This window comes from Tachypleus tridentatus, chromosome 9, assembly GCF_004210375.1.
Source record: "Tachypleus tridentatus isolate NWPU-2018 chromosome 9, ASM421037v1, whole genome shotgun sequence".
In the NCBI taxonomy this organism is placed as follows: Eukaryota; Metazoa; Arthropoda; class Merostomata; order Xiphosura; family Limulidae; genus Tachypleus; species Tachypleus tridentatus.
In genome coordinates, this window is record NC_134833.1 from 143473586 (window position 1) to 143500641 (window position 27056).

At 34.8% G+C, this 27056-nt stretch overlaps 1 protein-coding gene across 1 annotated transcript in view; it reads left to right on the forward strand.

The window, feature by feature from the left end:
- Positions 1-27056, forward strand: part of LOC143226567 (ryanodine receptor-like) — a 250771-nt gene that overhangs the window by 22478 nt on the left and 201237 nt on the right. Inside the window, exons 2-4 of the mRNA XM_076457710.1 lie at positions 21542-21646; positions 24710-24808; positions 26610-26687. Of these exons, the coding sequence (XP_076313825.1) occupies positions 21542-21646; positions 24710-24808; positions 26610-26687 (282 nt within the window). The remainder of the gene's footprint in view (positions 1-21541; positions 21647-24709; positions 24809-26609; positions 26688-27056) is intronic.

Below are 27056 nucleotides of genomic sequence, written 5' to 3' on the forward strand. Positions count from 1 at the left end.
ATGAATTTAGTACTTTTCTAAGGTTCGAAAGGTTTACTTCGTATTTATTTATAATGTTAATTTCGTTGTATATTGAGCAAATGGTTAGAATTAAAACAGTTAGAATACTTGCTTCAAAAATAAAATCGTTTGGAAGCGAAGTTTTTATTATATCGACTTCAACGTTTTTTTGTATATATTAATTAACGTTGTGCCTTACTTTTATTTCCTTTTTCTTCCATATTAAATCTATATCTTGCAATGTTTGTATTAAGAGTCCCAGTGAAACCATTAAGACTATAGAATCTTTATTACTTTTAAATTGTACATATACGAAAGTAAAGGTAAACTACATTCTAAGCCAAAACGTTGTCACAAAATTCTCAGTACTTTAGTCATAATATTGCTATAGTTATCCAATATGGATTCATGGAAGTATAACAAATATGTAGCATTTTTCAGACTTCATTACCAGTGAATTGGGAACTTGCATGATAAAATATATGTCATTATACATTAATTAATTTGTTTGTGTTAATCCAAAGCCACTTCAGGCTGTCTATTGTATCCTCTGAAAAATCGAACTCCGGATTTTCGCATCGTACTCGCGTAAATTTACTGCTGTACTGCCGGGGAACCACGAATCACTGGTTTTTCATGCCATGGTGTGGCATTTCACATTTATTATTAGTCATATATATGATGAATTACATTGAACTGTACATTTTGCTTTGTGAAATCACTTTTTACCTTATGTGTTTTTAAGAATAAATAACTAAAAATCTATTTTTAGTGCCCTATGAGAGGCCTACAGTTATGTGGACAAGAAGTGTATAGTTTTAGGGCCTAATTGTGTAATATAGAGTTGAAAATATCTGTTTTTTTAACTCTCCGTTGGGTCAGTGTTAAGTTTATGTTAAAATATAAGGTTCGATTCCCTGCGGTGGACAGAGCGAAGATAGCTTCTTGTGTAGCTTTGTGCTAAAACAAACAAACCAGTGCTATTTCTAGAAGGCGTAATCTTTAACACTGAACGTTTTACTGCTTTTGTTTCCCACAGTCTTTTGGTTTTCGATTATAACTGTGAGTAAAACATTGAAACACTCGGGTTGAGCTAGAGTCGATTTGGCAAATCCTGTCGCTTTATGTGTAAGTAAAGAATCAGCAAAAGAGAGTAATGAAAACAAAGGCTGTTGCGCAGTGTTGTTAAAATTGTCATCCAGAGGTTAAAATTTTGGCACGTTCTATCAAGTGCACACAACAAGTTGATTTCAAAACTCAGTATAATTTTATATCAAAATTCTTGAGAAACTTCCATTCTTTATGTCTCTGACATAAAGTTACATGACTTTTACAATGGATAAAATACAAATAAAAGGTTATTATCTGAAAATATTTCTAATGTAACGTTAATTAAATATTGTGTTTAGAAAATAAGTTACTGAGCATATGTGCAGGGAGTTTACCAAAATAAACATTATTATTTAAGTATCAGAAATTTATTTTTTCCCCATAAAGCACATTAATGTGCACATTTTATTACGTGCCACTATGTGAAATCACTTCTACTAATACTAGTTTATGCAATTATGGGCAGATTTTGGCGCATTGGTTGATGTATCTGCGAGTTCAATGTTTACATTCCACAACCCCCCTCTCCCCAAATTAATGCACTCAATACACCGGGGCTGTGGATATTTTAAGTAGGTTATGGTCAAATCCCAATCTTTGAAAAGATAAGAGAAGCTCAAGAGATGACCGTGAATGTTGTTGACTGTCCGCCTTCTCTTTAATCTATCAGTGCAAGTTTATTGGGGAAGGGGGGAAGTATATAACTGTTGAGTAGATTTGTTCGAATATCCGAAAATAAGTAAGTTCTCTGTCAGTAGATTGACTTTTATGTCAAGTCACTTGGCAGACAATTTTACTCACTACATAGGAGTACTCCGCTGGTACAGCGGTAGATTTACGGATTTACAACGCTACAATCAGGCGTTTGATTCCCCTGGGTGGACTCAGGAGATAGCCCGATGTGGTTTTGCTATAAGAAAAACACACACACCACATAAGAGCCCCTGGTAGAGAGAGTATTGATAATAAAATCAGAGCCAAATTATTGAATAGAAATCAATACAAATAATGACGCTTTTAGAAGTCGATTGCTTACCTAAGGTAGTAAACAATTTTGAAAAGTATAAACATTCAGATGTTACTATTAAGTTAATTATAGCACGAGGATATGAAAGATTCCGGAAGCAAAAATGTTGATGAAGGTGCTCTATGTGATAACCTTTTCATTACAGTTCACTTCAATGACAAGGCCCAGTGGATTTACTGTGTCTATTTCTCTTTGTGTAATCTCGAAGTTATTTAAATTGTCGCTTATTTGTGCTCCTCGCCCTAATAATGAAAACCCGGCATGTAAAGTTATTCGTATTGAAACTCAAACACGTGCTATGATACCAAAGCAATCTTATTTTATACGAGGGTTTTGTCTTGTCACAAACACAGGAGTGTTCATTAAAGCGGTGTGTAAATATGACCAGGCGGATCAAACACAACTTTTGAAAAGACAGATTTTAAAGTAAACACCAAAGAAGTTCCTGTCCCCTGGTATTAGTAGAGCTTCGACTATGTCTGGTTAGTGCGAACTAAGTAATGCCAAGTCCCTAAAATACCCTTAACCACAAAACATACAGCAGTAGTTTTGGAACACCGCCTGGCGGTAAGATCGGGTAACCTAACCTTGTAAGGAAGGAACAGATATAGAAAGCGGTTAAAGGGGCTCTATACGAACAACTTCCACCTAACGAGGAATGTACTTTGTATTTCTGAAATAAAAATAAGAAAGATCTAGTGAATAAATATAAATGATAATTTTGAAAAAATACGTATTTTATGTTAATTTATTAAACTTCTCCAGGTAATCAGAAAATTAGGCCTGTTTCATTAATTTAAAATATCTTATTTTATAAAAATTCTTTATGTTAGAGGAAATGCACATTGAGCTGTTTACTGCGTGTATCGGTGGGAACCGAACCTTTCGATTTTAGCATTGTAAGTCGGTAAACTTATCGTTTTATCAATGGGTGACTCCTTTAAACTACCCTTTCGTAACAGCAAATGATATATTTTTACTAGTTTGTTTGTTGTAGTCTTGTTTTCCATTTGGTTAAAGAATTAATATTTATTTTGATATTTTAAACTACTAGACTATAGGCGTGATTTTTTACAGTGGCTAAAAAACATTTAATATTGTTATTTAGAAACAACAACAAACGTGAAACAGTAGTTAACACGTTGAAACAATTTCATAAAAATAAACACAAAATAATGAGGCATTTTATAAAAACAGATGGGTGAGGGTGTTATATACGTTTAAATGTTTGCGGAATTAAAATAATAACATTAATTAGCATCGGTGACTGAAATGTTCTTAATTATCAGTCACCCTGGCGGAATTTTCCCTTCGAAAATTCATGTGCAATAATAAATGTATTTAAATACTCTAATAATTCAAATCACCAGATATTTCAGTTCATCAAATGAAACCTTTAACACGTTTTCAGTAAGCTTTTAGTAATTTGCCAAAATCTCTGATACGCCCAAGTTCCTGCAACAACACAGTTCAATACCACATGAGATTTCTTGCGAAACGACAGACGTTTAAGGTTAGGCTTATGAACAGCTAAAAACTTTCAGTTAAATTTATTCTTCAGTTTCGAAATAATCAAATAAAAAATAATAGAAGTTATATAAAATATTATACCTTTAAGTAGAAAAACCACAGCAACAATTTTTTCACATGAATTATTTACATCAATTTGTTATAAATTAATTATTTAAACAAATAAATAGTAATGTATCCTTCAGTATGGTCCCCTGCTAGTACAGCAGTAAGTCTACGGATTTACAACGCTAAAAACAGGGTTTTGATTCCCCTCGGTGGACTCAGCAGATAGCCCAATATGGCTTTGCTATAAGAAAACACACATTTTTAAGTATGATTTCTTTTTCAACAAAAATTGATTAGTTGCTTGCTTTTCAAAACTTTGTACAGAAAACATATTTATTTTTTATAGTTAATCAAATTAAATGAACTAAAGAACGCTTTTTACTTATCGTTTTAGAATTAGCAAGAATCATAAAATGCGTTTAATATTTCGTGGTTTTTTCATTACGAGAGGACTGGCATGGCTAGGTGGGTTAAGGCATTTGACTCATAATCTGAGGGTCGCGGGTTCGAATCCCCGTCGTCCCAAACATGCTCCCCCTTTCAGCCGTGGGAGCGTTATAATGTTACGGTCAATCCCATTATTCGTTAGTAAAAGAGTAGCTCAAGAGTTAGCGGTGGGTGGTGATGACTAGCTGCCTTCCCTCTCGTTTTACACTGCTAAATTAGGGACGGCTAGCGCAGATAGCCCTCGTGTAGTTTTGCGCGAAATTAAAAAACAAACAAAAACATTTATTACGAGAATGCATTAAGATCAACGTATGACATGTAAAGTATTCTAACTAGCCCCTAGAGGGACTTGCAATACAATATAATCTTAAAATGAACCGAAAATGTGAGAACTATTTTAACTTTTCAAATGTTGCCACCATTTTACGAGAATTTTAGTGTAATGTATAAAATACAACATTCATACATAGAAACTGAAAGGTTTAACTTTTTATGTGTTAAACAGTTAGGCCAAAGGACCTTAAAATTTAGGCGTAGCTATCCCTAAACGACAAACCATTCAGTAACATCCAGCGTCATTTCAGAAATTCTTAATCAGATAGTGAAATAGACGATCACAGTATAGATAAAAGGGCGAGCGAGTTCGATGACAACTTCCAACTCTAACCATGGACTTTCTACTCCGCAGCCCAGTACACTTACCATTAGGTTACAAAAGAGCTTGTTCTTGCAGTATTTTTTGTTTACTGAAGAATGACATTTCTCGTGGACAAAACCTGGTTGAGAAGTAGATTAAAACCGTGAATCTTTAATAAACGAATCGTGAACAATACGTTTAATCCTAATCGAACATTGTAAGCAAACTTAGAGCCTAGATCGTTCGTGACTGGATTCTAATGATTTTTTTTTTTCGTTTACGCAGGTCATAATCAGAAATAATTTTGATTAAAATCATTCGCTTGCACTTAATGATGTAGGTATCTTAACTATATAGAATTGTTGGAAATATTCGTAACAGTTAAATTTTAATTATTGTGTAGAAAAAAACCCAACAAGAACGGTGGAAAATTAAATATGTATTTTGTAAAGTTGTAAATAATGTGTTTAATATGCACAAACTATCTTAGTCATCATTACTGTAAAAGTTACTTTAATATTTTGACAACAAAACAAATTAATAGATAAAATAGTTTGTTTATCTTTGTGAAAATTTGACATTTGAGGCCAGGTGGGTAGAGTGTTGGAGTCGCAATCTGAGGTTTATGGGTTAAAATCCTTGCCATACCAAACATGCTCGCCCTTTTAGACATGGGGACGTTATAATTTGACGGTCAATCCTACTTTTCGTTGGTAAAAATAGTAGCCCAAGAGTTGGCGGTGGGTGGTAATGACTAGCTGCCTTCCCTCTAGTTTTACACTGCTAAATTAGGGACGGCTGGTGCAGATAGCCCATGTGTAGCTTTGCGCGAAATTCAATACAAAACAGAAATTGTCCACTGACTTAAAGAACCAGAATACTAAAAATGCTGACAAGTGTGTTTAAAGGAGAGACTATGTTTGTATTTCAGCTTATCCAACTGATGAATGTAAACGCTGGTTTACTGAGTAGAGTTAGCTTAATAGTTACATGTGTTTGTGTCCATTGTTTTGACCAGCGACGAGACACAAAATAGATTGCAGTATTAAAGTTTAAGGGTTTGTCAGTAGGTATTCATCGTTGTGACGAGAAACAGCGTACAAGATATACTGTATTTAGTTTTAGTGGTTAATAAGTTTTTGTTATGCAAAATTTACTGTAGTTTTAATGTAATATGTCAGTATGTAAATGTTATTCGTCCTGACGTGCGATCTGAAACTTATTTACTGAAATATAGGAACTGTAAAGCAGGAGTGTATTACAACGGGGTCCACTTCAGAAGCTGTAATTTGGACTAAGTCTCAGGGGTCCACTTCAGAAGCTGTAATTCGGACTAAGTCTCAGTGCTTCAAAAGTTTTAAAGATTTGTTTATAAGAAAAACGTTATTCCGTTCATACCTTAGATTAAGTATTTTTGGTAATCAAATACTTAGCTCAAGATCACTTTTTTAACTATACATGTTGGTAGTATGGGAGGTATGAAAGATTGATGGTATTATAGTGCAGTTAGAAAGATATTAAATTGGTGAGATATACAATCTAAAACTTTAATGCTAGTGACTTGTATTTGATACAAGTTGTTTTTTACCTTCTGCTTAATTTAAAGGAAGTTAAGTTTCATGTTTTCTCTTGCTACTAATGTGCATTTAGTTTGGCTTTAATGTAAGTAGTTTCAAATATTTAGTGTTGAATGTACATATTTATAAATTTAAAATGGAATCAAAATGGAAATTACTGATGAGGTTTTACTCTTGTGGTGACGCCACACGTCAGGACAAACTTTGGCAGAGCTCTGGCGCTATGAACTTCAGCGTTACGCCAGTTACAAAGGCAGCCTAAAACCACTAGCTGTTTGAGTATCAGCTATTGTAGCAACTACAAACGTAGCCTAAGAACAATAGTTGTTTGAGTTTAAGTTAGTAGCAACTACACGAGTAGCCTAAGGACAATGGTTGTTTGAGTATCAGTTAGTGTATCAACTACAGAGGCAGACTAAGGACAACAGTTGTATGAACATGTATTAATGTGGCAACTAGAAGATGGTTTAAGACTTTATCGCTTATATTTTTTCAAGATTATTCTCGTACTGTCAGTTTGTGTATACTTAGAAGTATAACTTCATAAATATAGTGTTATGTGTGTGAAATATAAAAAACGTGTTAACTCCGGTATAGCACTACTCATAGTAACAATAATATATCGAAGCTTGAAATGTTGATAAGCGTCTTTTCAAAATAGTAGATGTTACAACACAGTGAACGTATTGTAAAAATGAAATTGGCTTCTATAGTATAATCTGTACCTGGCTAAAAAGAGCCCTCTAGGTGTTAGACTGGTCCACCAGTGTGTTAGCTGTAAGTCTAAGGACTTATCCACACTAAAATCAGGGGTTTAATTCATCTTACTGGACAGAGTGGAGATGGTCCATTATGTGAGATATCACTAAAAAAGGAAGAATAAAATGTTTATTATAAATAATAAATTAATTCGATAACAATCCGCTGGGTGGCGCTTCTCAGTTTGTATGAATAGTTTATGCAGAGGTGTGTTGTGTAATCCGAGGGTCGCGGGTTCGAATCCCGGTTGCACCAAACATGCTCGCCCTTTCAGCCGTGGGGGCGTTATAATGTTACGGTCAATCCCACTATTCGTTGGTAAAAGAGTAGCCCAAGAGTTGGCAGTGGGTGGTGATGACTAGCTGCCTTCCCTCTAGTCTTACAGTGCTAAATTAGGGACAACTAGCGCAAATTGCCCTCGAGTAGCTTTGCGTGAAACTAAAAAAAAAAACAACAACCAACTTTTGTACAATTTTTGTTTAAAACTAATAATGTTTCATCATAAAAATTTTTAACCTTGTTTTAAACAACTTCTCGTCAAAGGTAAAAAAACAAAACAAAAAACGTAACACTTTACGTTTTAAGGACTAGAGAAACGAAAATGGAATGTGAAAGATAAAAATAGCCTGGAAAATATTATATTTTGTTCTCATTGTTTAATAAAACTTTATATTGAAACAATTAAAAAATTAATTTCAATGTTTCTTCTTAGGAGAAATATAAAGCATACTCTTATGTAAAAATATAGATTTGCTTTAATTATTCATGGGCATCCTCGCACCACCTCAATAGAATATATTGGTTTAAGCGTGTATTTTGAGCTATTTGATTGGTTTCTTGAGATGCGTGTGGTTGTTAGCGTTCACCAGTAGTCCCTAACATAGCGTGTTGTCCAAATTACACCAATACTATAGTCACTGTTTTATTCAACGGTATGAAACTGAATTAATTACTCAAATCGTCACGTACGTACAGAATGTTGTCATGCACTCCAGCACGTAGTCGTTGTCATGCAACGCTTGCTTTTCACTCTAAAGTTGTACTTTTGGACTTAACGCTAGTTGTTAAAACGTATTGTTAAAATTTTAGATCACTAAGTTGACAGGGTCTGGTGGAGCGCTCGACTTGTAACCTGCGAATTGCAATATCTCGAAGTCGTCAGCGAACACCGCTTTTAGTAGTGTGGGAATTATAATGTGTCAGCCAATCCTACTCTTCGTAGGTAAAGACTAACCCAACAGTTGGCGGTGTTGACTAGCTGTCTTCACTCTAGTCTATGTATATAGTCTAAAGCATTTGGGACGGTTATTGCATATAGTCTTTAAGTAATTTGCGAGAAATTCAACAACAACAAAAAACAACACTGACCTAACCAATGTATTTTTGTCCCGTTGACCCTGTTGTCACTTGACATGCTTCTAGACGAAGCCTAACTTATTATTATTTTTTAGTAGGTTAATCCAAGTAAATGGTAATTAATGCTAAAATATACAAATTAGTAATATGGTTATAATTTCTATTCTTATGTGATGTGACGTAAATAAAATGAATGGCAAAAAATTACACTTCACATCAACGTAATCCGTTTCACACTGTAACAGTTCTTGTCAAGCGATTTCCTGTTATAAATAGCATCTCAACCGCCATTGTGTCTATCATATTTCCGGTGGACAAAAGGCCTCGTTGACACTTTTAATTGGGAGACTTTATTAATTATCGCTTATGTATATTAATACATGTCGGACAATTAATAAAGACGAATTTATTCTGTTGTCTGAGAAAACGAGTAGACTGTTTTTCATCACTTTGCTGATGAATCATACTGAAAATTCACCAGAGACATTTTAATAATACTAAATACATATATGAATATCGATCTATCTGTAGCGAATATGCCGAGCGTGGCATAATTGTTCGCGTCCTTTGCGTAAAAAATTGTAATCTGCTCTTTGCAACTGTGGGTAAAAGTTTGACTGTCAAATCTTACTGTTAAATTACAGTAGTCTATAAGTTGGCGGTGAGTGCTGTTAAGTAGATGCCGTCTCTCTACTTTGCCAGTTCAAAATTAGAGATGTATAATTTAGATGTAGAACTTGTGTAGCTTTGCATGAATACCCGAAAGAAACAAAGAAACTGTATCTATAGCAAGAGCTATTCTTGGCGCTCCTGGCGTGCCATCGATAACTATGAGGGATTATAACGCTAAAGTTCGGAGTTCGATCCCTGTGATGAACACATCCCATGGAATCCATTATACAAGTTCTTTAGGTTTACAGTGAAAAAAACAACAACTATTATTTCATCAATATAAGAAAACAAAATATTGGTTTGGGTAGCATTATATGCTGTTCTATAATTATAGAAACGTTTGTTTGAATTAGATAAATGTTTGTTTAACAGAAGGTAACCCTCTACTGTTGTATGATCAAGAATAAAGAATCAGTTATAAAAGAAACAAAGCCACAAAAGATAATTTCAGTGGTTATGATAACGCAGTCCATGTTTCATAGTAATATTTTTCTAAAAATTTCTTCGAGGAATCCTTAGCAGCTGTAACTTGGTGTCCTACATTTAACTGCGAAAACGTGTCCGGTTTTATATATTAAACGTAAGCGTACTGTTGGTCATGTTTTGTTATATCTCTATATAATTAATGTTGGCATCTATTCTTAAATACTAGTGGTCCACAACTAACTCGAATAATTCGGTCGTTATGTTCTGTATATTTTCGATAGCTGTCCACCGGTAGGGCAGCGGTAAATCTGTGTAGTTACAGCGCCAAATTCTGGAGTTTGAGTCCTCATTGTAAACACAGTAGATAGCCCAATGTGGTTTTGCTCTACCACAAACAAAACAAATTCTGATCGCTACATTGACGTCTGAATGCATCTAGTGTGAAACGCATCAAACCGAAACAAGACGTAATCAATGCACTGTGAGAGAAAACCTCAGGAAAAATAAAAATAAATTTTTGTTTGACATTATTTTATAGATAAGACTGTTAAAATGTCTTGTTTGTTTGACACAGATGTAATAGCCTTTGTCTTCTTTTCTTGAAAATTAAACGTTATTTCTTTCTGTGAACTCAGTCAATCTGTTAACATCTTGTAAACTATAGCAGTGGAAACCAACACTGGATATAGTAACTGCACAAAATCCCCAGTTCTGTGGTTTTCACTGATAACCTGTAACAGAGCGCATTCAAACACTTGTACCTCAACAGAGGGCGCTGAGTTATTTTGTTTGTCTGTTTGGAATTAAGCACAAAGCTACACAATAAACTATCTGTGTGTTTTCCACCACGCTTATATAAATTTGGTTTATATTGTTTTAAATTCGCAGGTATTTATTTTAGAACAAAGCGTGCTGTGTCCAACACAGGGAATTGAACACCAGATTTCAGCATTGTACGTCCATAAACGACGTTATTCGATATAGAAAAAGCAACACTGTCAGCTTAATGTCTTAATGTACTAACTGGCACTGAGGTTTGTTGACATTCATAGCTTGATATGTTTGCCTGTATGTTAGGACAGATTTTGTTATATATATTTTTTAAAAGAATTAATCTGTGATGATGTCTCTCGAGATGCTGAGTTGTACGATTAATCGTACCACTTAAGCAAAGTAACCAAATGCTGGAGTAGAACCACTGATTTTCTCTGTCGCGGTTTTATGTGCATTATCTACCACCTCGTAAAGAGCAGAACAGAAAACAAAACCGAAACCTAATATTCCGATCCGAAGAATGTGCAGGCTCACCTTTTCTTAAAGCTGGAAATCAGTCAAATTTAAACGTCATGTGCTTTAGTGATATAAATAAAGTGTAATTAAATGCTTCTTGTTATTGGTTTGCTTCTTTTATCTCCACTACATTTTATCTCTGTGCTTTTGGTATGCGTGCAAGGGCTAATGGCAAAAACAAGTAACTTTAATTAACGTTCTTAAGTCATCGTTAATAAATAATCTTCAAAATTTTCAAACCTTTCGTAACGCTTCCCTTCCCGTTTGTAATAAAGCTAACTTCAAGGGGTAATGACAACACCATTTATACAAAAATAACGAGGTATTTAACGAATCGACTTTTCAGTATACCTAAGACTTTTACAATACCTCGTTTAGTATTCTGTAAAAGATTTGGGTGCAGTATTCCAAGCCGTTTTGAGTGGATTTTCTTTACTTGTAAATCTAATTTGCGTGTTTTTTTCTATTTTATTTTTTATTGTTTGTTTTTGAATTTCGCACAAAGCTACTCGAGGGCTATCTGTGCTAGCCGTCCCTAATCTAGCAGTGTAAGACTAGAGGGAAGGCAGCTAGTCATCACCACCCACCGCCAACTCTTGAGCTACTCTTTTACCAACGAATAGTGGGATTGACCGTCACATTATAACGCCCCCACGGCTGAAAGGGCGAGCATGTTTGGCGCAACGGGGATGCGAACCCGCGACCCTCAGATTAAGAGTCGCACGCCTTAACGCGCTTGGCCATGCCGAGCCTCAATTTTGTATGTGTAAAGTGTTAACAGTCAACAGTAAAGGTGTTAAAGTGTTGCTTGAACTAAATCTATATTATTTAAAGTGTTTTTTGCCCGAACATTCTATTAGGGTTTTGTGTAGTTCTTTATGATCCTTATTATAAACCACTATCGTGGTTACTGATGCATTTCTTTGTTTTTGGACACATTCAATTTCAAATTGGCGGTATTCTAAGCAGAGGAAATATGGTGTTGTTTTGTAACTGGTAGATCTGAAAATTCGATAAAAAGTTTAATAAGTTTATTATGTAGAAATTACTAATTATTACAAATATTTAAATTTCATAAGAGAAATACGCAGCAATAAGCTAATGTTAAGTACATTATTATAATTTATTTCGGACGATTTATCATGTTAAGTACGTTATGTATTATTAAGTAAAATAATCGGAGTTTCTAAATTCTAACTTAGAAATTAATTAAATGTTAACATGCATTAAATTTATAATGTTCCAAACAAAATTAATACTTACAATTTTCGTTCTTAATACAAATATATGTTAATATACAAACAAGAGTACAATTTATATTACAAATAATGGTTTATATACAACTGTTTTACAAACTTACAGAAAATACAGAATCTTATATATGACCTAGAAATGAATGTTTTTTTGGTGTTTTTTGGCGATTCAGATCCACGACGAGCAAATTAATTTTGAATTCATATTGTTACACCTCGCTTAAGCTAGCTAGTTCGGTTGGCCTCACGCCACTTATGAGCCGAGTTTTACCGACGAAGATATTTTTAATGTCCTCGTAGAAATACGAAAGTCCGAACTTGATTCACTGATGTTAAACGGGTTGTAATGTTCGAAATCTATAAATGTTCCTGGTCAGATTCTCTAGTTTTCCGATTAATAAGCGTTAACCACAGTTATAGTTTCAGAGGCTTAAGCACACTAACTGTAGCTGACCAATAATAATAACAGTCTCTCGGAGCGTTGGTTTTATTTACCAAGCACACGCGATTCTCGAACTTTCAACAATTTTCGAAAACACGCTCATTTTAATACCAACGTATAACGGTAAATCCGTTACACTAAGCTTGAAGGCTAAATTTCCAGATTCGATACATGTGATTACGCACAATGTCCGTAGCCACTGTGCACATTTTAGTTAAAACAAACAAACAAACAATATGCTGGCATAACTCGAATCAGTCAGCTACAGCAGGAATAGCGAATTAAATAATAGATAAACCTGTATAATCTATTCTTCACCGAAATTCAGGTTTGGGTGAAGAAAACAGAATAAATAAGCAACCAGTTTATCCATTAGATCATAATGGATAATTAATTGCGGTGGTGTTATCCAAATACCTAATAAATATTAGTTACTGTTGTCTAATATTATTTGCCCTGGGTATTTAGCCTGTTACTCGCCGCTAGTAACACGCAGTGAGAAATCAATATAAATATTATAGTATTGTCTGTTGTCCGGTTATCTGTCTATGCAACTACTTCGCAGGGTGTGGAATGATCTTCACTAAAGTTGGTGTGAAGGTTCTATGCAGGGGTACACACAAATGTTCAGTTTTACATTTTGTGGTTTTTACAGGCTTTTTTTTTTGCTTTTTTACCCACTTGCTTCTCCCCCCCCCGGTGGATTTTAATCAAATTTAGCTTGAAAGTTTATAGTGAATTCTGTAATTGCGTTGTCTGTATCGAAATATATTCAGCTCACGTATATATGTCGTTGATATAAGTTTAGTTTCCAAGTGGATGTAATCAACGTGGACATGATATCATCTGTGATAATATATAATTCAGTGACTTATACATATTACGTATTACATTTTCAAGCACGTTTTTCAGTTGAGGTTAGTGAGACTTCAGACAAAAAGGGTAAATGTTTGGAATAGGCTGAGAATCTCTTATTACTGGCATTAACATAATGTTATTTTTTGAGTGAATTAACTAATTATAGAGTAAAAAAAACAAAACAGTTTTGACGTTACCCTTTGGTTTACTTTCAACCTTTTCTTTTAAGGCTCATTATGTTCTTATATTTAGAGTGAGAAACACAAAAATTGACTCAAAAGATTTATTGTTAGGTATAGCTGAATAGTTTCAGTGCCACTGTTACCACTATTAAGCCCAGTGTCTAACCCATCAGTAAATCGCAGATTTTTACAATGGACAATAAGGAAGACCATATTTCTATGGAGTTTTTTTTGTTTGAATTTCGCGCAAAGCTACACGAGAGCTATCTGCCTTAATTTAGTGATATAAGCCTAGAGGAAAGGCAGCAAGTCGTCACCACCCACCGTCATCTCTTAAGCTACTCTTATACCAACATGTAGTGGTATTGACCGTCACATTATAACGCCCCATAACTGAAAGGGCGAGTATATTTGGTGTGACAGGGATTCGATCCCGCGACCCTCATATTACAAGTCAACTACCCTAACCATCTGGCTATTCTGACTGCATGCCTATGAAAAGACCAATTTTATTGCTTTTATGTGTTTTTTATCTTGCGTTTATAATCGTTTGCCTTGACTTCACTACGAACGGTATCTTCTTTAATATTATGTCCCTGTTTAAATTATAAGGTATTTATTTAATACTATACCTTTTTTTAATCATAAGGCATCCACATTAATACTGTTTCCCTGAGAGACATCCATTTTAACAGTGTCCCTGTATAACACGGATTCAGACCTGGGCGTCTAGCTTCGTTCAGTACCGTAAACACGTGACTCATAAATTATTCATAAAGTGTCTGTTCCTGGGAGTATTGGAGTATAAAAAGAAAGTGCCTATATGCAAGAGCATTATTGCTAGAGTGTGAGAAATTTATTTTATGAAATAAACTTATATTAGGACGCGCGTGAAACGTGCGTTTGTCTGAAGTATTTACTAGTATCATGAAAACGCACGAGCTATTTAAAGCTGTGATTTTAGAAAAAAACTACGTATGTTTCAAAAATTGTTATATATATATATAACTCTAACAGAGACTTGTGTAATAAACTATTAGCGTTTATTTTCCACAATGAACTGTAATACGGACATCGACTTCTTTGTAAGACAGATAGTCAGTTTTTTTTGTGTCATGATCTCTGAAAATGTTGTAATCACTAACAGATTTGTGTAGGGTGAGGAGAGCATTAATATGTGAAAACTGAAAAGATGACCTAAAATAAATGTCATCCGTCTCATTGATTCTCAGCATGTGCTGCCTCTGTTAAGGTACATACACTACATGGCCAAAAGTATGTGGACACCCGACCATCACACCCATATGTATTTGTGAATATCTCATTCCAAAACCATGTACATTAATATGGAGTTGGTCCCCCCCCCTCTTTTGCTGCAAAAACTGCCTCTACTCTTTTGGGAAGGCTTTTCACTGGGTTTTGGAACATGGCTGCAGGGATTTGCTCCTGTTCAGCCATAAGAGCATTAGTGAGGTCGGGCACTGATGTCGGGCGAAAAAGCTTTCTAATTCATCCCAAAGGTGTTCGATGGGGTTGACGTCAGGGCTCTGTGCAGTCTAGTCAAGTTCTTTCACATCAACCTCGGCAAAATGTATCTTTATGGAGCTCGTTTTGTGCACGGGTGCATTGTCATTCTGAAACAAAAGGGCTTTCCCCAAACTTAGAAGGACACAATTCTATAGAATGTCATTGTATGCTGTATCATTAAGATTTTCCTTCACTGGAACTAAAGAGCCTAGTCCAAACTGTGAAAAACAGCCCCAGACCATTATTCCTCCTCCACAATATTTTACAGTTGGCACTATGCATTCAGGCAGGCAGCGTTCTCCTGGCATCCGACAAACCCAGATTCGTCCGTCAGACGACCAGATAGTGAAGCGTGATTCATCACTCCAGAGAACGCGTTTCCACTGCTCCAGAGTCCAATGGCGGTGTGCTTTATACCACTCCAGCCGACACTTGACATTGTGCATGGTGATCTTAGGCTTGTGTGCAGCTGCTTAGCCTTAGAAACACATTTCATGAAGCTCCCGACGAACAGTTCTTGTGCTGACGTTGCTTCCAGAGGCAGTTTGGAATTCGGTAGTGAGTGTTGCAACTGTGGACAGACGAATTTTAGGCTCTACGCGCTTCAGCACCTGGTGGTCCCGTTCTGTGAGCTTGTGTGGCCTACCGCTCCGTGGCTGAGCTGTTGTTGCTCCTAGACATTTCAACTTCACAATAACAGCACTTACAGTTGTATATATATACAGTAAAATCTGTCTAAGGCGGAATCGCACAGGACCGAATAAAATTTTCAGCTTAGCAGGTTTTCCGGCTTAGACAGTGAACATGCATTTTCTTAATTATGTATAATTTTTGAGTGGACGTTATACTTGCTTGACTCAAGAGAAGTAAGACGTTTGTGAATAAATTTATTATATTATTTATGCTATATTTGTTAGAATAAGAATAAAAATAGACATTCAAAATATACATAAGTACACAAAATGTTAATCAAATTTATTTGAAGAAAGTGTCCAATTTCAACTGTTTCGTTTTTTTGGTGGGCTTTCTCATGCAGTTAAAAGATGCCAATTATACTGCCTTTTCATGAAGTTCATTTTCTCCCTTCATTTTTGCATACAGTTTGGTAGCGTTAATATAACTTAACACTTGAGATGAAGTAGGAATTTTTATTTCCTCACTATCTTTTCCATTTTGTTCATCTTCTGAATCTATCACACTGTTACCATCTTGCGATTCTATTATAGATTTTAAATCAATTTCATCAGTTTCTGTTAAAACATTCTTGTCAACGTTCACAAAACTTTCCGCGTTCACAGAATCATCTGCATCAATCTTCTCAATCAGAGTTTGGATTTTACTAGAATCGTCATAACAAACAACTTCTCCACAACCTCTGCCATTATCAAGAATAAATCCACAGTTTCGAAAGCACTTTATTACGTATTCATCATTTACGCTTTTGATTGAATGAATTTAAAATGCAATTGATTCTAACACGTCAACTTTCATGGCCACTTTAGATGCTCTCTTACAGTCGTCCTACCTCCAGTGGCTCAGCGGACTTACGACCCTAAAATCCGGGTTTCGATACCCGTTGTGGGCAGAGCACAGATAGCTTTTTGTGCAGCTTTGTGCTTAATTCAAAACAACAACTACAGTCGTCCATGTTTTCAATAATATGCTGATGCATCAATTTTCTGTATTTTAATTTTATACACTGTATTATTCCATTATCTAGTGGCTGTAGAACTGATGTTGTACATGGAGGTAGAAAGACTAAACCAACATTTGAATGTTGAACTTTTGAGTGACAAGTTGCATTATCTATGAAAAGTGGAATATTCCTGTTTTCTTGTTCCATTCTTTTGTTTAGGGCCTGGCATGGCTAGGTAGGTTAAGGCGTTTGACTCGTAATCTGAGATTCGCGGATTCGAATTCCCATCACACCAAACATGTTCGCCCTTCCAGCCTTGGGGGCGTTATAATGTCAGTCAACACCAACTATTCGTTGGTAAAAAACTATGCCCAAGAGTTGGCAGTGGGTGGTGATGACTAGTTGCCTTTCCTCTAGTCTTACAATGCTAAATTAGGGACGGCTAGCGCAGATAGCCTTCGTGCATCTAGAAAAGACAACTCCTTTCATCTAAGCAAATCATACAAACAAATTTGTTTGGACTTTTGGTCCAATAATATTGGTTTCTGACTCGCTGTTGCAAAAATAAGCTATACACTTTGTAGGTCCTGGATGCGCTGTAAGTGTGACAATCACTATTCGATCAGACAGAAGTAGCAGTAGCTAGCTGCCTTTCATACAATTTACTAGTTCGAAACTAGGAACTATATTGTGTGTACAGCTTCTAGTGTTGTTTTGTATGAAAATTTTGAAATGAACTATCTCCCTCACATACTGACATTAAAAAAAACCGTTTACTTTATCTGGTTTCTGTGCTGTATTCCATGAACTATCTCCCTCACATACTGACATTAAAAAAAACCGTTTACTTTATCTGGTTTCTGTGCTGTATTCCATGAACTATCTCCCTCACATACTGACATTAAAAAAACCGTTTACTTTATCTGGTTTCTGTGCTGTATTCCAAGAAAGGAAAGGAAAACAGTTCTGGATTTTGTGTAGTCCACATTTTCACTTTTAACAAAGTGGTTATTGTACATTGTACCTGCAGTGGCACAACAATATGTCTGCGGACTTACAACGCCAGAGACCTAGTTTCGATACCTTTGGAGGACAGAGCACAGATAGACTGTTGTGTTAGACAATGATTCACTACGTTTTCAAGACAGCTGGTATGGATATTAAAACTTTATTTAAAATCAAGTACAGAACGACGTTTTGACTTTCTTAGGTCATCTTCAGGTTAACCTGAAACATTGTTCTGAACTTCATTATCATTAAAGTTTTAATGCCAATACCAGCCATCTTGAGAATACATTTTTACTTCAAGTGGGTTTCTTGTCATCATGATTCACTACGTTGTTTATGAAAAATGTCGAAGTTCTTGCATGAACGACGTGGAGTTACTTGTTAGCAGATGTAACAGACTTCTCTCACACAACACCCACACAAACTAAATACGTGTGCATTGAAATCGTAAATTTCACTGGGCTAGTAAGGAAAGAGTATCTGTTTTATTAGGCTTATAAAATCTATACATCCCTACCCCATTTTCTGAAATGTTTTGAACTTGTCGTATAAATAAAGTATGAAATATTAGCTGTTTTTTTTTTTGTAAGCTTGTCGTACGTTTGTAGTATTTATTTGAGTGAAATAAGTAAAAGATCTTGGCTCAGCGAGTTTTATGAACCTGGACATATACAAGTGGCGAACTACAACCAAAACTGTTTCCCGTTTATAAAAACGAGAGCACGTGAGGAAGTCAATCCGACAATGGCGTTGAACGTTTGTCTCTCTCTCTCTTTTTTAATTTGGTAATTATCTTGTAAATGAGGTGTCTAGTCTTTCCAGTGATCCTGCTAAGGCCTGGGAAATAATGAATTGAAAGTCAATCAAAGGACTGTGTGCATCAAATTTCCGGTTTCTGATAAAGGGTGATTTTAAAATTTTTTTAAACACAAAGTTACTATTTCCTAATCTTGTACACATTCCTACTCATAGGTAGCAGCACCATTCTCCACTTCAGTGATACTGCTATCGTTGCCCTAAATATTCGAAATATGTTATTATAATACTTTTGCGATCTATATAAGTACTATGCTTGCTTTACTTTGTAGGTAAATTTACTCGAAAATGTATCGATTAAATAGTACAAATCTCATATCGTTATAAAAGTTTTTGTCGGAGGAGTCCAGATTGCATATTGGGTTTTCCTTTCATAATCACCTTACCCGTTTTTTTTGTTTTTTTTCGATTTGTCAAACCTTTTAATGCAACAAGCGTCTGGCTGCAATTTTATCTTTGGTTCTTTTTTTTATTTCCAAAGTATTTCACACAAACAACACTCAACCCGTGTGTAATTTCCTTAAAAAATAACATTACACTAAATACAATTACTATGGCCCCCAGTGGCTCAGCGGTATGTCTGCGGACTTACAATGATAAAAACCGGGTTTCAATACCCGTGGTGGGCAGAGAACACATAGCCCATTGAGTAGCTTTGTGCTTAATTTAAAATAACAATTACTATGGGCTTTCTCGATTATTTAAGTCTAAAAGACGCATGGGTAGTTCGTTTAAAACCATATGCTTATCTTTTTTGTAAATACGCGTTCAGACGTTTCTGCATAATCAGCTAAGTTTGCTTTTATTACAACTTTATATTTACAGAAATTTAGTTTCGGTTCGTTTCATAAACTACTATAAATACCTTTTAACTACTTTTCCCCTTTAGTTTTGGCTTTATTCTTTGTTTTTTTTTAGTTTCTTTGTTTCAACTCATAAAACCCTACCATACACTTTATTCTCACAACTGTTTCATACTTTGTACACTGTTATAAGCACGATTACTTTATTTTTTATTTTACGTGTAGTTTTATTGGATAAAGTTACATCTACATGAACTCGTTTCCGTGACCGCATACGTTTTTCAAATAGACGAGGATTTATCGATCTAACACATAATAACTGCAAGAAAACATAGCTCAAATTCTATACGTGAAAATAATGAAGTAAGGAAAATTCGAGCGAAGAGAATGAGAACTACCTGTTAGTATGTTAAGAATATTACGTTTTATATATCACCAACTTTACTGACTCTCGAATTCCTCATGTCACATATAATTCCATGTTTATTTTGAAACATATTTGATGATTTATGTCTGGCTTAATGCGTTTTTCCCTCCATCTTTTCACTAACTTTAGTGTTTATCAGGTCCGAAAAGGAAACAACGTGATATGTTTGCAATATTTTATTTTGGATTTAAAGTATAGATGCACGTGCGTGTAAGCAGAACGATTATGTCGGCCACAAAATGAGAAGAGTTATCTTGTTTAAATGTAGACAGGCCCGACATGGACAGATGGTTAAGGCACTCAACTCGTAATCTGAGGGTTGTAGGTTCGAATCCCCGTCACACCAAACATGCTCGTCCTTTCAGCCGTGGAGGTGTTATAATGTAACGGTCAATCCCACTATTCGTTTGTAGCCCAAGAGTTAGCGGTAGGTGGTGATGACTAACTGCCTTCCCTCTTGTTTCATACTGCTAAATTAGGGACGACTAGCGCAGATAGCCCTCGTGTGGCTTTGCATGAAATTCAAAACACAACCAAATATAAACTAGCATTTGTAATGTTAAAACGTAATATCTCATAAAGTATATACAGAACTAATTACCAGATACTTGAGAACCTTTCTTTCAGGCCATATCAATCCTTTTGATACAATTACACTAGCTTTTTACACTACTTTAATTTCCTTTCATGGATTAGACCTCTCTGAAGCAGCCTTTCTCAGTGACACAGCGATAAGACTACGGACTTACAATGCTAGAAATCGAATTTTGATACCAGTGACGCACACAATACAAATAGTCCATTGTGTAACTTTGTGCTTAGCTACAAACAAGCAAAAAATCGACTACTGTGCCAGTTTGGTTTCTGTTTTGATGTTAAACTGAAGTTGTCTTATACATTTAATATTCCGTTACCTTTTATCTTCATTTGGACTTCTGAAACATGTAGTTTGTCTAATAACATAGGCTTGTGAATTTAAAGTTCATAAACAAATTTTGACTTTGATAAGAGGTTTTCCATGATACGTGGATTTTGAAAATCAAACTCCTTTTTTCTGTCACATAAGGATTTTTTTTACAAATCAGAAAAAAAAACAACTTATATCAAATTATTATTTAGCTCACTACAATGAATATTTTTTATTATTATGTTTTTTATTTTTGGGTTCTAGAACGATTTATAAAGTTCTCACGCCTCGATTGGTCAAGAGAAATCTATAACCAGTAGTTGTTAACATTTTAATCACAACAAAATGCGACCCGATTTCAGTGAAAATGATTCACATATGTAAATGTACATTTGAAGTTTTTGAAAAATGTGTACATGATGGAGAAAAATCGATATAATTTTAGGATTCAGTTTACAAGAATTACTGTAGAACATGTAAAAAATTTCAAGACGGTAAAACCATTGCAGACTTGTACGTGTAATTCTAATCACTTCAAAACGTAGCATCAAAATTAGTTATGTAAACATGGCAATACATCTCCACACTTGTTTTAAACTGTGATAATGCACATCAACATAGTAAAAATTCAATAAGAAACCATTAATGTGTATTTAAAAAATATCAAGTTGTCGTTGATTTACATTATTGACAGAAGATAGGATTTTAATATAAATAATACATATAAGTATCAACTGTATAGAATTAATTTAATTATGCCGCTTTCAACTTTTAGTGTTCATCTGAAATACTTTCTTTACCAGGACGACATGGTCTGTCTGCAATGTACAGCCACAGGAGAGAGGGTATGCCTTGCTGCTGAGGGTTTCGGAAACAGGCATTGTTACTTAGAGAACATAGCTGACAAGGTGAGTTTTTACAGTGTAAATATATTCAGTCATTGATTATGTGTGAGTTTATTGTGAATAAGACGTATGCTTTAAACTATAGGAATATAAATCTTCGATTTCTAGTCGGAAAAGATTCAAATAATTTGAAAAGAGTGGACAGTTTTCCCCCACGTGACCTACTTTTTTATGTATTTATGACTAAACAAGCTCGGTCATAGCGTGATCTTCAAAAGATAGCAATCGAAACTTCATCATACTATAATGGAACTCTTGTTTATATGATACTGGAAAAACATTTTCATTAGACGATGTGCAGCCCCATCTTCGCGAAATTTTAATCCTGTGTGCATGTATATTTGCAATAGGGGTCACAATTTTCCCGTTTCGTCTCAGCTTTCCGTCAGGGAAAATTTTATTTTTCTCCATTCTCAAGGTGCATATATAATGTCATGAAAAGTCACACGCATATCTAATGCACTGGCGCCATCTATATAAATATAACAGTACTGCCTGTTATACGTCCATATAAATATTTCCTTGGGTGTGGATAGATCTTCACCAAATTTAGCACGAAGTTTTGTTGGATTCACGTGTTTTGCTGTTTTTATGGGCGTTTTTTAAAAATTATGTATAAAGAAAATAACATTTCATGTTCTAAGATAACCTTTCATTAATCATGAATTTACATAACTTCCATAAAGGGTACCGATATACTAGCTAGTAATAATAACAGTCATTCTGTGCTATCTTTCTTCTCGTGAGAAACCATGCCTTATTTTACAGCGTGAAATATTTTGTGTATAAAATAGTTTCCATACACATGCACACAAAGCGCATTATGTGTTTGGTAAAGAGTACTAGATAACAGAGCAAAGAAGGATTATTGTTTATTGGTCCTTTTAGATTTGGATTACTCCGTGCAGCGATTAGGGTGAACAACTTAACCTCACCGTAAAATTGTGTCAAAGTCCTCGAAATTGAAACTCAAAAATAAAGGCTGTTAAAAATGGAATAAATATTATAAACTGAATAGTTAAAAGCTAGTTTGTGTGCGTACATAAACTGGATTAAAAACTTTTTTTTTTTTCTGATGGAACGAGTTCTTTTATAACAGTTTATATACAAACATTTTCTTATATTTGTGAGAAATTAAGCACATCGAAATAAGAACGTTTTATGTTAGGCATGCTTCAAATGTTCGAGCAAATCTACATTAGTGCTACCTGTATTCTAAAGACGGAAACTTTAATTAAAATAAAGTTTTCAATACCCATGTCAGTCGTCTTTTGAATAAATTTTTTTACTACAAGTGGGTTTCTCGCCATCACGAATAAGTGATATCTGCTATAGTCTTCACGAATTTTGAACTGATGGATTATACAGGAAAGTCGACTACCATCACATACCGCCAACTCTTGAATTACTCTAGTCGAAGTGGAGTTCAAACATCAATCCTTTAGCGCCCCCACATTTTCGAAGTACAGGTTGCGATTTTAAGGCAACGAGACACGAATAACGAAACCTAGGAGGTACACAAACATTGTGTCTCACCCAAATATTTTTTAGATGGTCTGCCGTTTTTTATTTTTTTAATCACTTTTTTGAAGACATCTTGAATGTTTGTTTGCAATTTTGGTTTGTTTTAAAGTGACAATCTAATTAGGTAGGTAATTTGGTAATTATTGCTTGTATTTTTCAACATGAGAATTAAAAACATTAAAAAATGTTGTAAAAAATTGGGTATATAATTGTTGCATATAATTTGTCTCATTAGGAAGAAATGGTTCTATTTCAATAAAACAATTCTTTAACACATTTTTCAGTGAAATACAAGAAACTGCAAATAAAAAAATATTCGAAAATAGAAAATAATGAAAAAAATTTAGTCTGAACACAAAACAAAAATATGTTCAATTCATGTAAAGAAAAACTTAGAGCAATAACCCGGCCCGGCATGGCCAGGTGGGTTAAAGCACTCGACTCGTAATCTGTGGGGTGCGGATTCGAATCCCTGTCACACCAAACATGCTTTCCTTTTCAGCCGTGGAGGCATTATAAAGTGACGGTCAATCTCACTGTTTGTAGGTAAAAGAGGAGTCCAAGAGTTGTCAGTGGGTGGTGACGACTAGCTGCCTTTCCTCTAGTCTTACACTGCTAGAGCAGATAACGCTCGTGTAGCTTTTCGCGAAATTCAAACAAACAATTACCCACAATTGAAAGATCGTTCAAAAAAGCTTCTTGAAATTAGAGAAATCTTGGTCGTCGACTTTATTTGATTACAGCATTAAAAGTCTTATAATTGTTTACAAAGTATGCATGTTATGGCTATCAAGGTAATGCCAAATTTTTGTAACAAAGCACCAAATTTTGGCAAAACTCTCTATTTATGAATAGGAATGCAACATCAAAAGTTAGTTTGTTTTAAATCGAGAGTCAGTGATCATGGAGATAAAACATTGTCTTGGACTCACCGTAGGACACCCGGTCCAGTAGACTAAGCACAAACCACCCCTCGGCGCTAGGTTATAAACTACCTTTCATAGATTTAATGTAGGAAATACGTCACACTGCGTTCCTATAAAAGATAAATATAAGAATGAAAGTAAGAAGTAAGTTAACCCTAATACCATATCAATACCGAGCAAATATTAAAATGTTACTTCTAGTTCCATACAGACATTCAATGAGTAGTTAAATAGGTGTTCAAATGAAACTAGTCGCAGTATAACGCCCTTTCTGCCCCTCCACCCTCATCCGATGGCTCTCCGATAACACAGAGAGCTTATAATGCTAAAATTCAGAGTTTAATCCCTTATATGGGCACAGCTAAGATAGCGCATTATGTATCCTTGTGCATAACGACGCCATACAAAGAAAGCAAGCATCACGTCGTGTGTTATACAAACACTTGTAACTCACCTAATTCATACCGACTTGTCAAAGTGGACACAATAATGTATCTCACAGTTAACATAGTGAATAGGTGCTCAGCATAATATACCCAATGACACTATACTATGTTGGGATAATGAATATATGCATGTTTCAGTATTACTTCAATAACTTATTGCTTTTGGATAGAATTTCCCACCTGAGATGTCGTCATGTGTGTTTGTGATTGAACAAGCTTTGTCAGTGCGTGCCCTTCAAGAGATGGTGACAGCTACATCATCAGACAAGGTAATCAAACACTTTATATTTTTATATGCTACTTCTGTGTTTTCTGAACGAGGTAATAATACTTGCTTCAGAACACTTTTTTTAGACATCTATGATGTTTCTAGGTAGATTACATGACGTAATATCATAATGTATTTCTATTGTAGTATAGGTATAGAGGTAAGGCGTACCTTTCCCTTGGTACACTTACTTTTTTGCAAATAATAATAATTGTGTAACCACGAGGAAACTATGAATCACACCTATTTATATTGACTATCCTTGCTTTGACACTCTGAAAAATTAACTATTCTAATTTAAGACCAAAATGTCTCCTATGGAACAAGTTTACATGTAATTTCAAACTTTATCCCATTTGAACATAATCCAGGCTTCTCCCTGGTCTCTATCTTGGAATATTTTAAAATGCGACTGAGCTTTAATCTTTTCACCTATGTATGCTCCCCTCCCGTACGGTTTAGATACCCGTGGTGGCTAAACCACAGCTGACCTTTGCCTAGCTTTGTGCTAAATAACAAACATCACCTAAGTAGTAAAATCATGCAGTATGGAATACTGTTAATATATCTTGAAATATATTACATTTATAGAGATGCAGCTGTTTAGAACGCAGTAAAATGATATTAAAATAATAGAGTTGGTAAACCTTACTGTCGAAATACTTACAACAAAACTTCTATCTTACCCTTTGCTTATCTTCTTTGTTTTTGTTTTTTTAGTGCTACAACACGTCACATTAGCTTATTTAGACTGTTTTCGTTTCCAGGTTCTCGAAATATAACCTAGCCTTTGTTGAGACTTTTTTGTTCTAAACTAATGCTGAATCAGTTTGTTGTGATCCCAATTTTTTTTACATCTTCTGGACGAACTCCAGAGATCGTGAACGCCTGACGAGTGCACTACTAACTGATATAGAGGGCTACTCCACTAACAGTTGCAAAGAAAGCACTTAAAAAAAAAAGAAAGAAAAATAAACTAAATTACTTCATTCTTCCCCTCTCACAAACGAGTTCCATCAACCAGTTTTGTTTTGTATTTTTGTACTAATTACGTTTTGTGTCTCCTGGAAATAAAATTGAACGTAGGCCCTCTAGCGAGTGCGCTGCTAACTGAATTAGAGGTTGAACTCGTCAGGAATTGATAGATTAGCAGTAAGGTACTTTTTTAAACCGGTACAAACTGCAACAAGACATTGCTATACATTGAAGTTGATGGCACATTTATATACCACATGACTACGAAAAATAATTGCAAATTAATATATAATTTTTATAACTTTCTAAAAATCGGTGAAAAATAAATACAACGAGACACTCAATTAGACATAAATGGTAGATATTAGCTAGACAGAAGGTATTTATATAACATAATAATTGTTTAATCATAGCGTGATGTTTCTTAGCCCTGACCTGTTCTTATATGCGTATATATATAACAGTCTCGTTAACGTTTGCTAGTTTTCGAGAATACAATTATGTATTATTAGTAACTTCCGATAGGAGCCAGCTATCTACAAATAATAAACTTAAATTTTTAAGAAATGGAGTTCATTTATTACACTGTTTTTAGTTGGATTATCTAAAGTTATAAAACAAAAATGTATAATGATTAGAATGTTGTGATTTATTGATGCTTTCGGTCGTAATTCCAATAATATTTCGTAAAGTTCGGCCACCTTAAGAACTTTTGATTAGTCCTAAATCAAAAATTACAATCGTAATGCAACTTAATTAATGAGACTAGTTTTGAAGTGTAGAATACAACATAACTTCTCAAATAATCCAGATTTTTATTTTTGTAGGGTAAAGGAACACAATCGGGTCACAGGACACTGCTGTACGGTCATGCTGTACTTTTACGACACCAAAACAGCAACATGGTGAGTGTCGCGCTCATTACTATTGGCGTGATATATGTTTGTATTAGTGTGGACAAACAGGTTATATGTGCATATATATATATATATATATATTTGTAAGTATTCTTGTAAAGAAGCAGGGTAGCACATATATATAATTATGTATATATATATATATATATTATTGTATACGAACTGGGTGACGTGTATAACTATTATAATAATACCCACTTTTTGTTGGTCCTTAAAATGCACGCGCACACTTTATTATCTAAGTGCGCATGTGCGCGAATTTCATTTTAACAGAGGTAAACAAAAGGCGGATATAAATATGTTTTAGAAGACATTTTGTACAACAACACATTAAAAATTATCAAAGTTTTTAAAAAG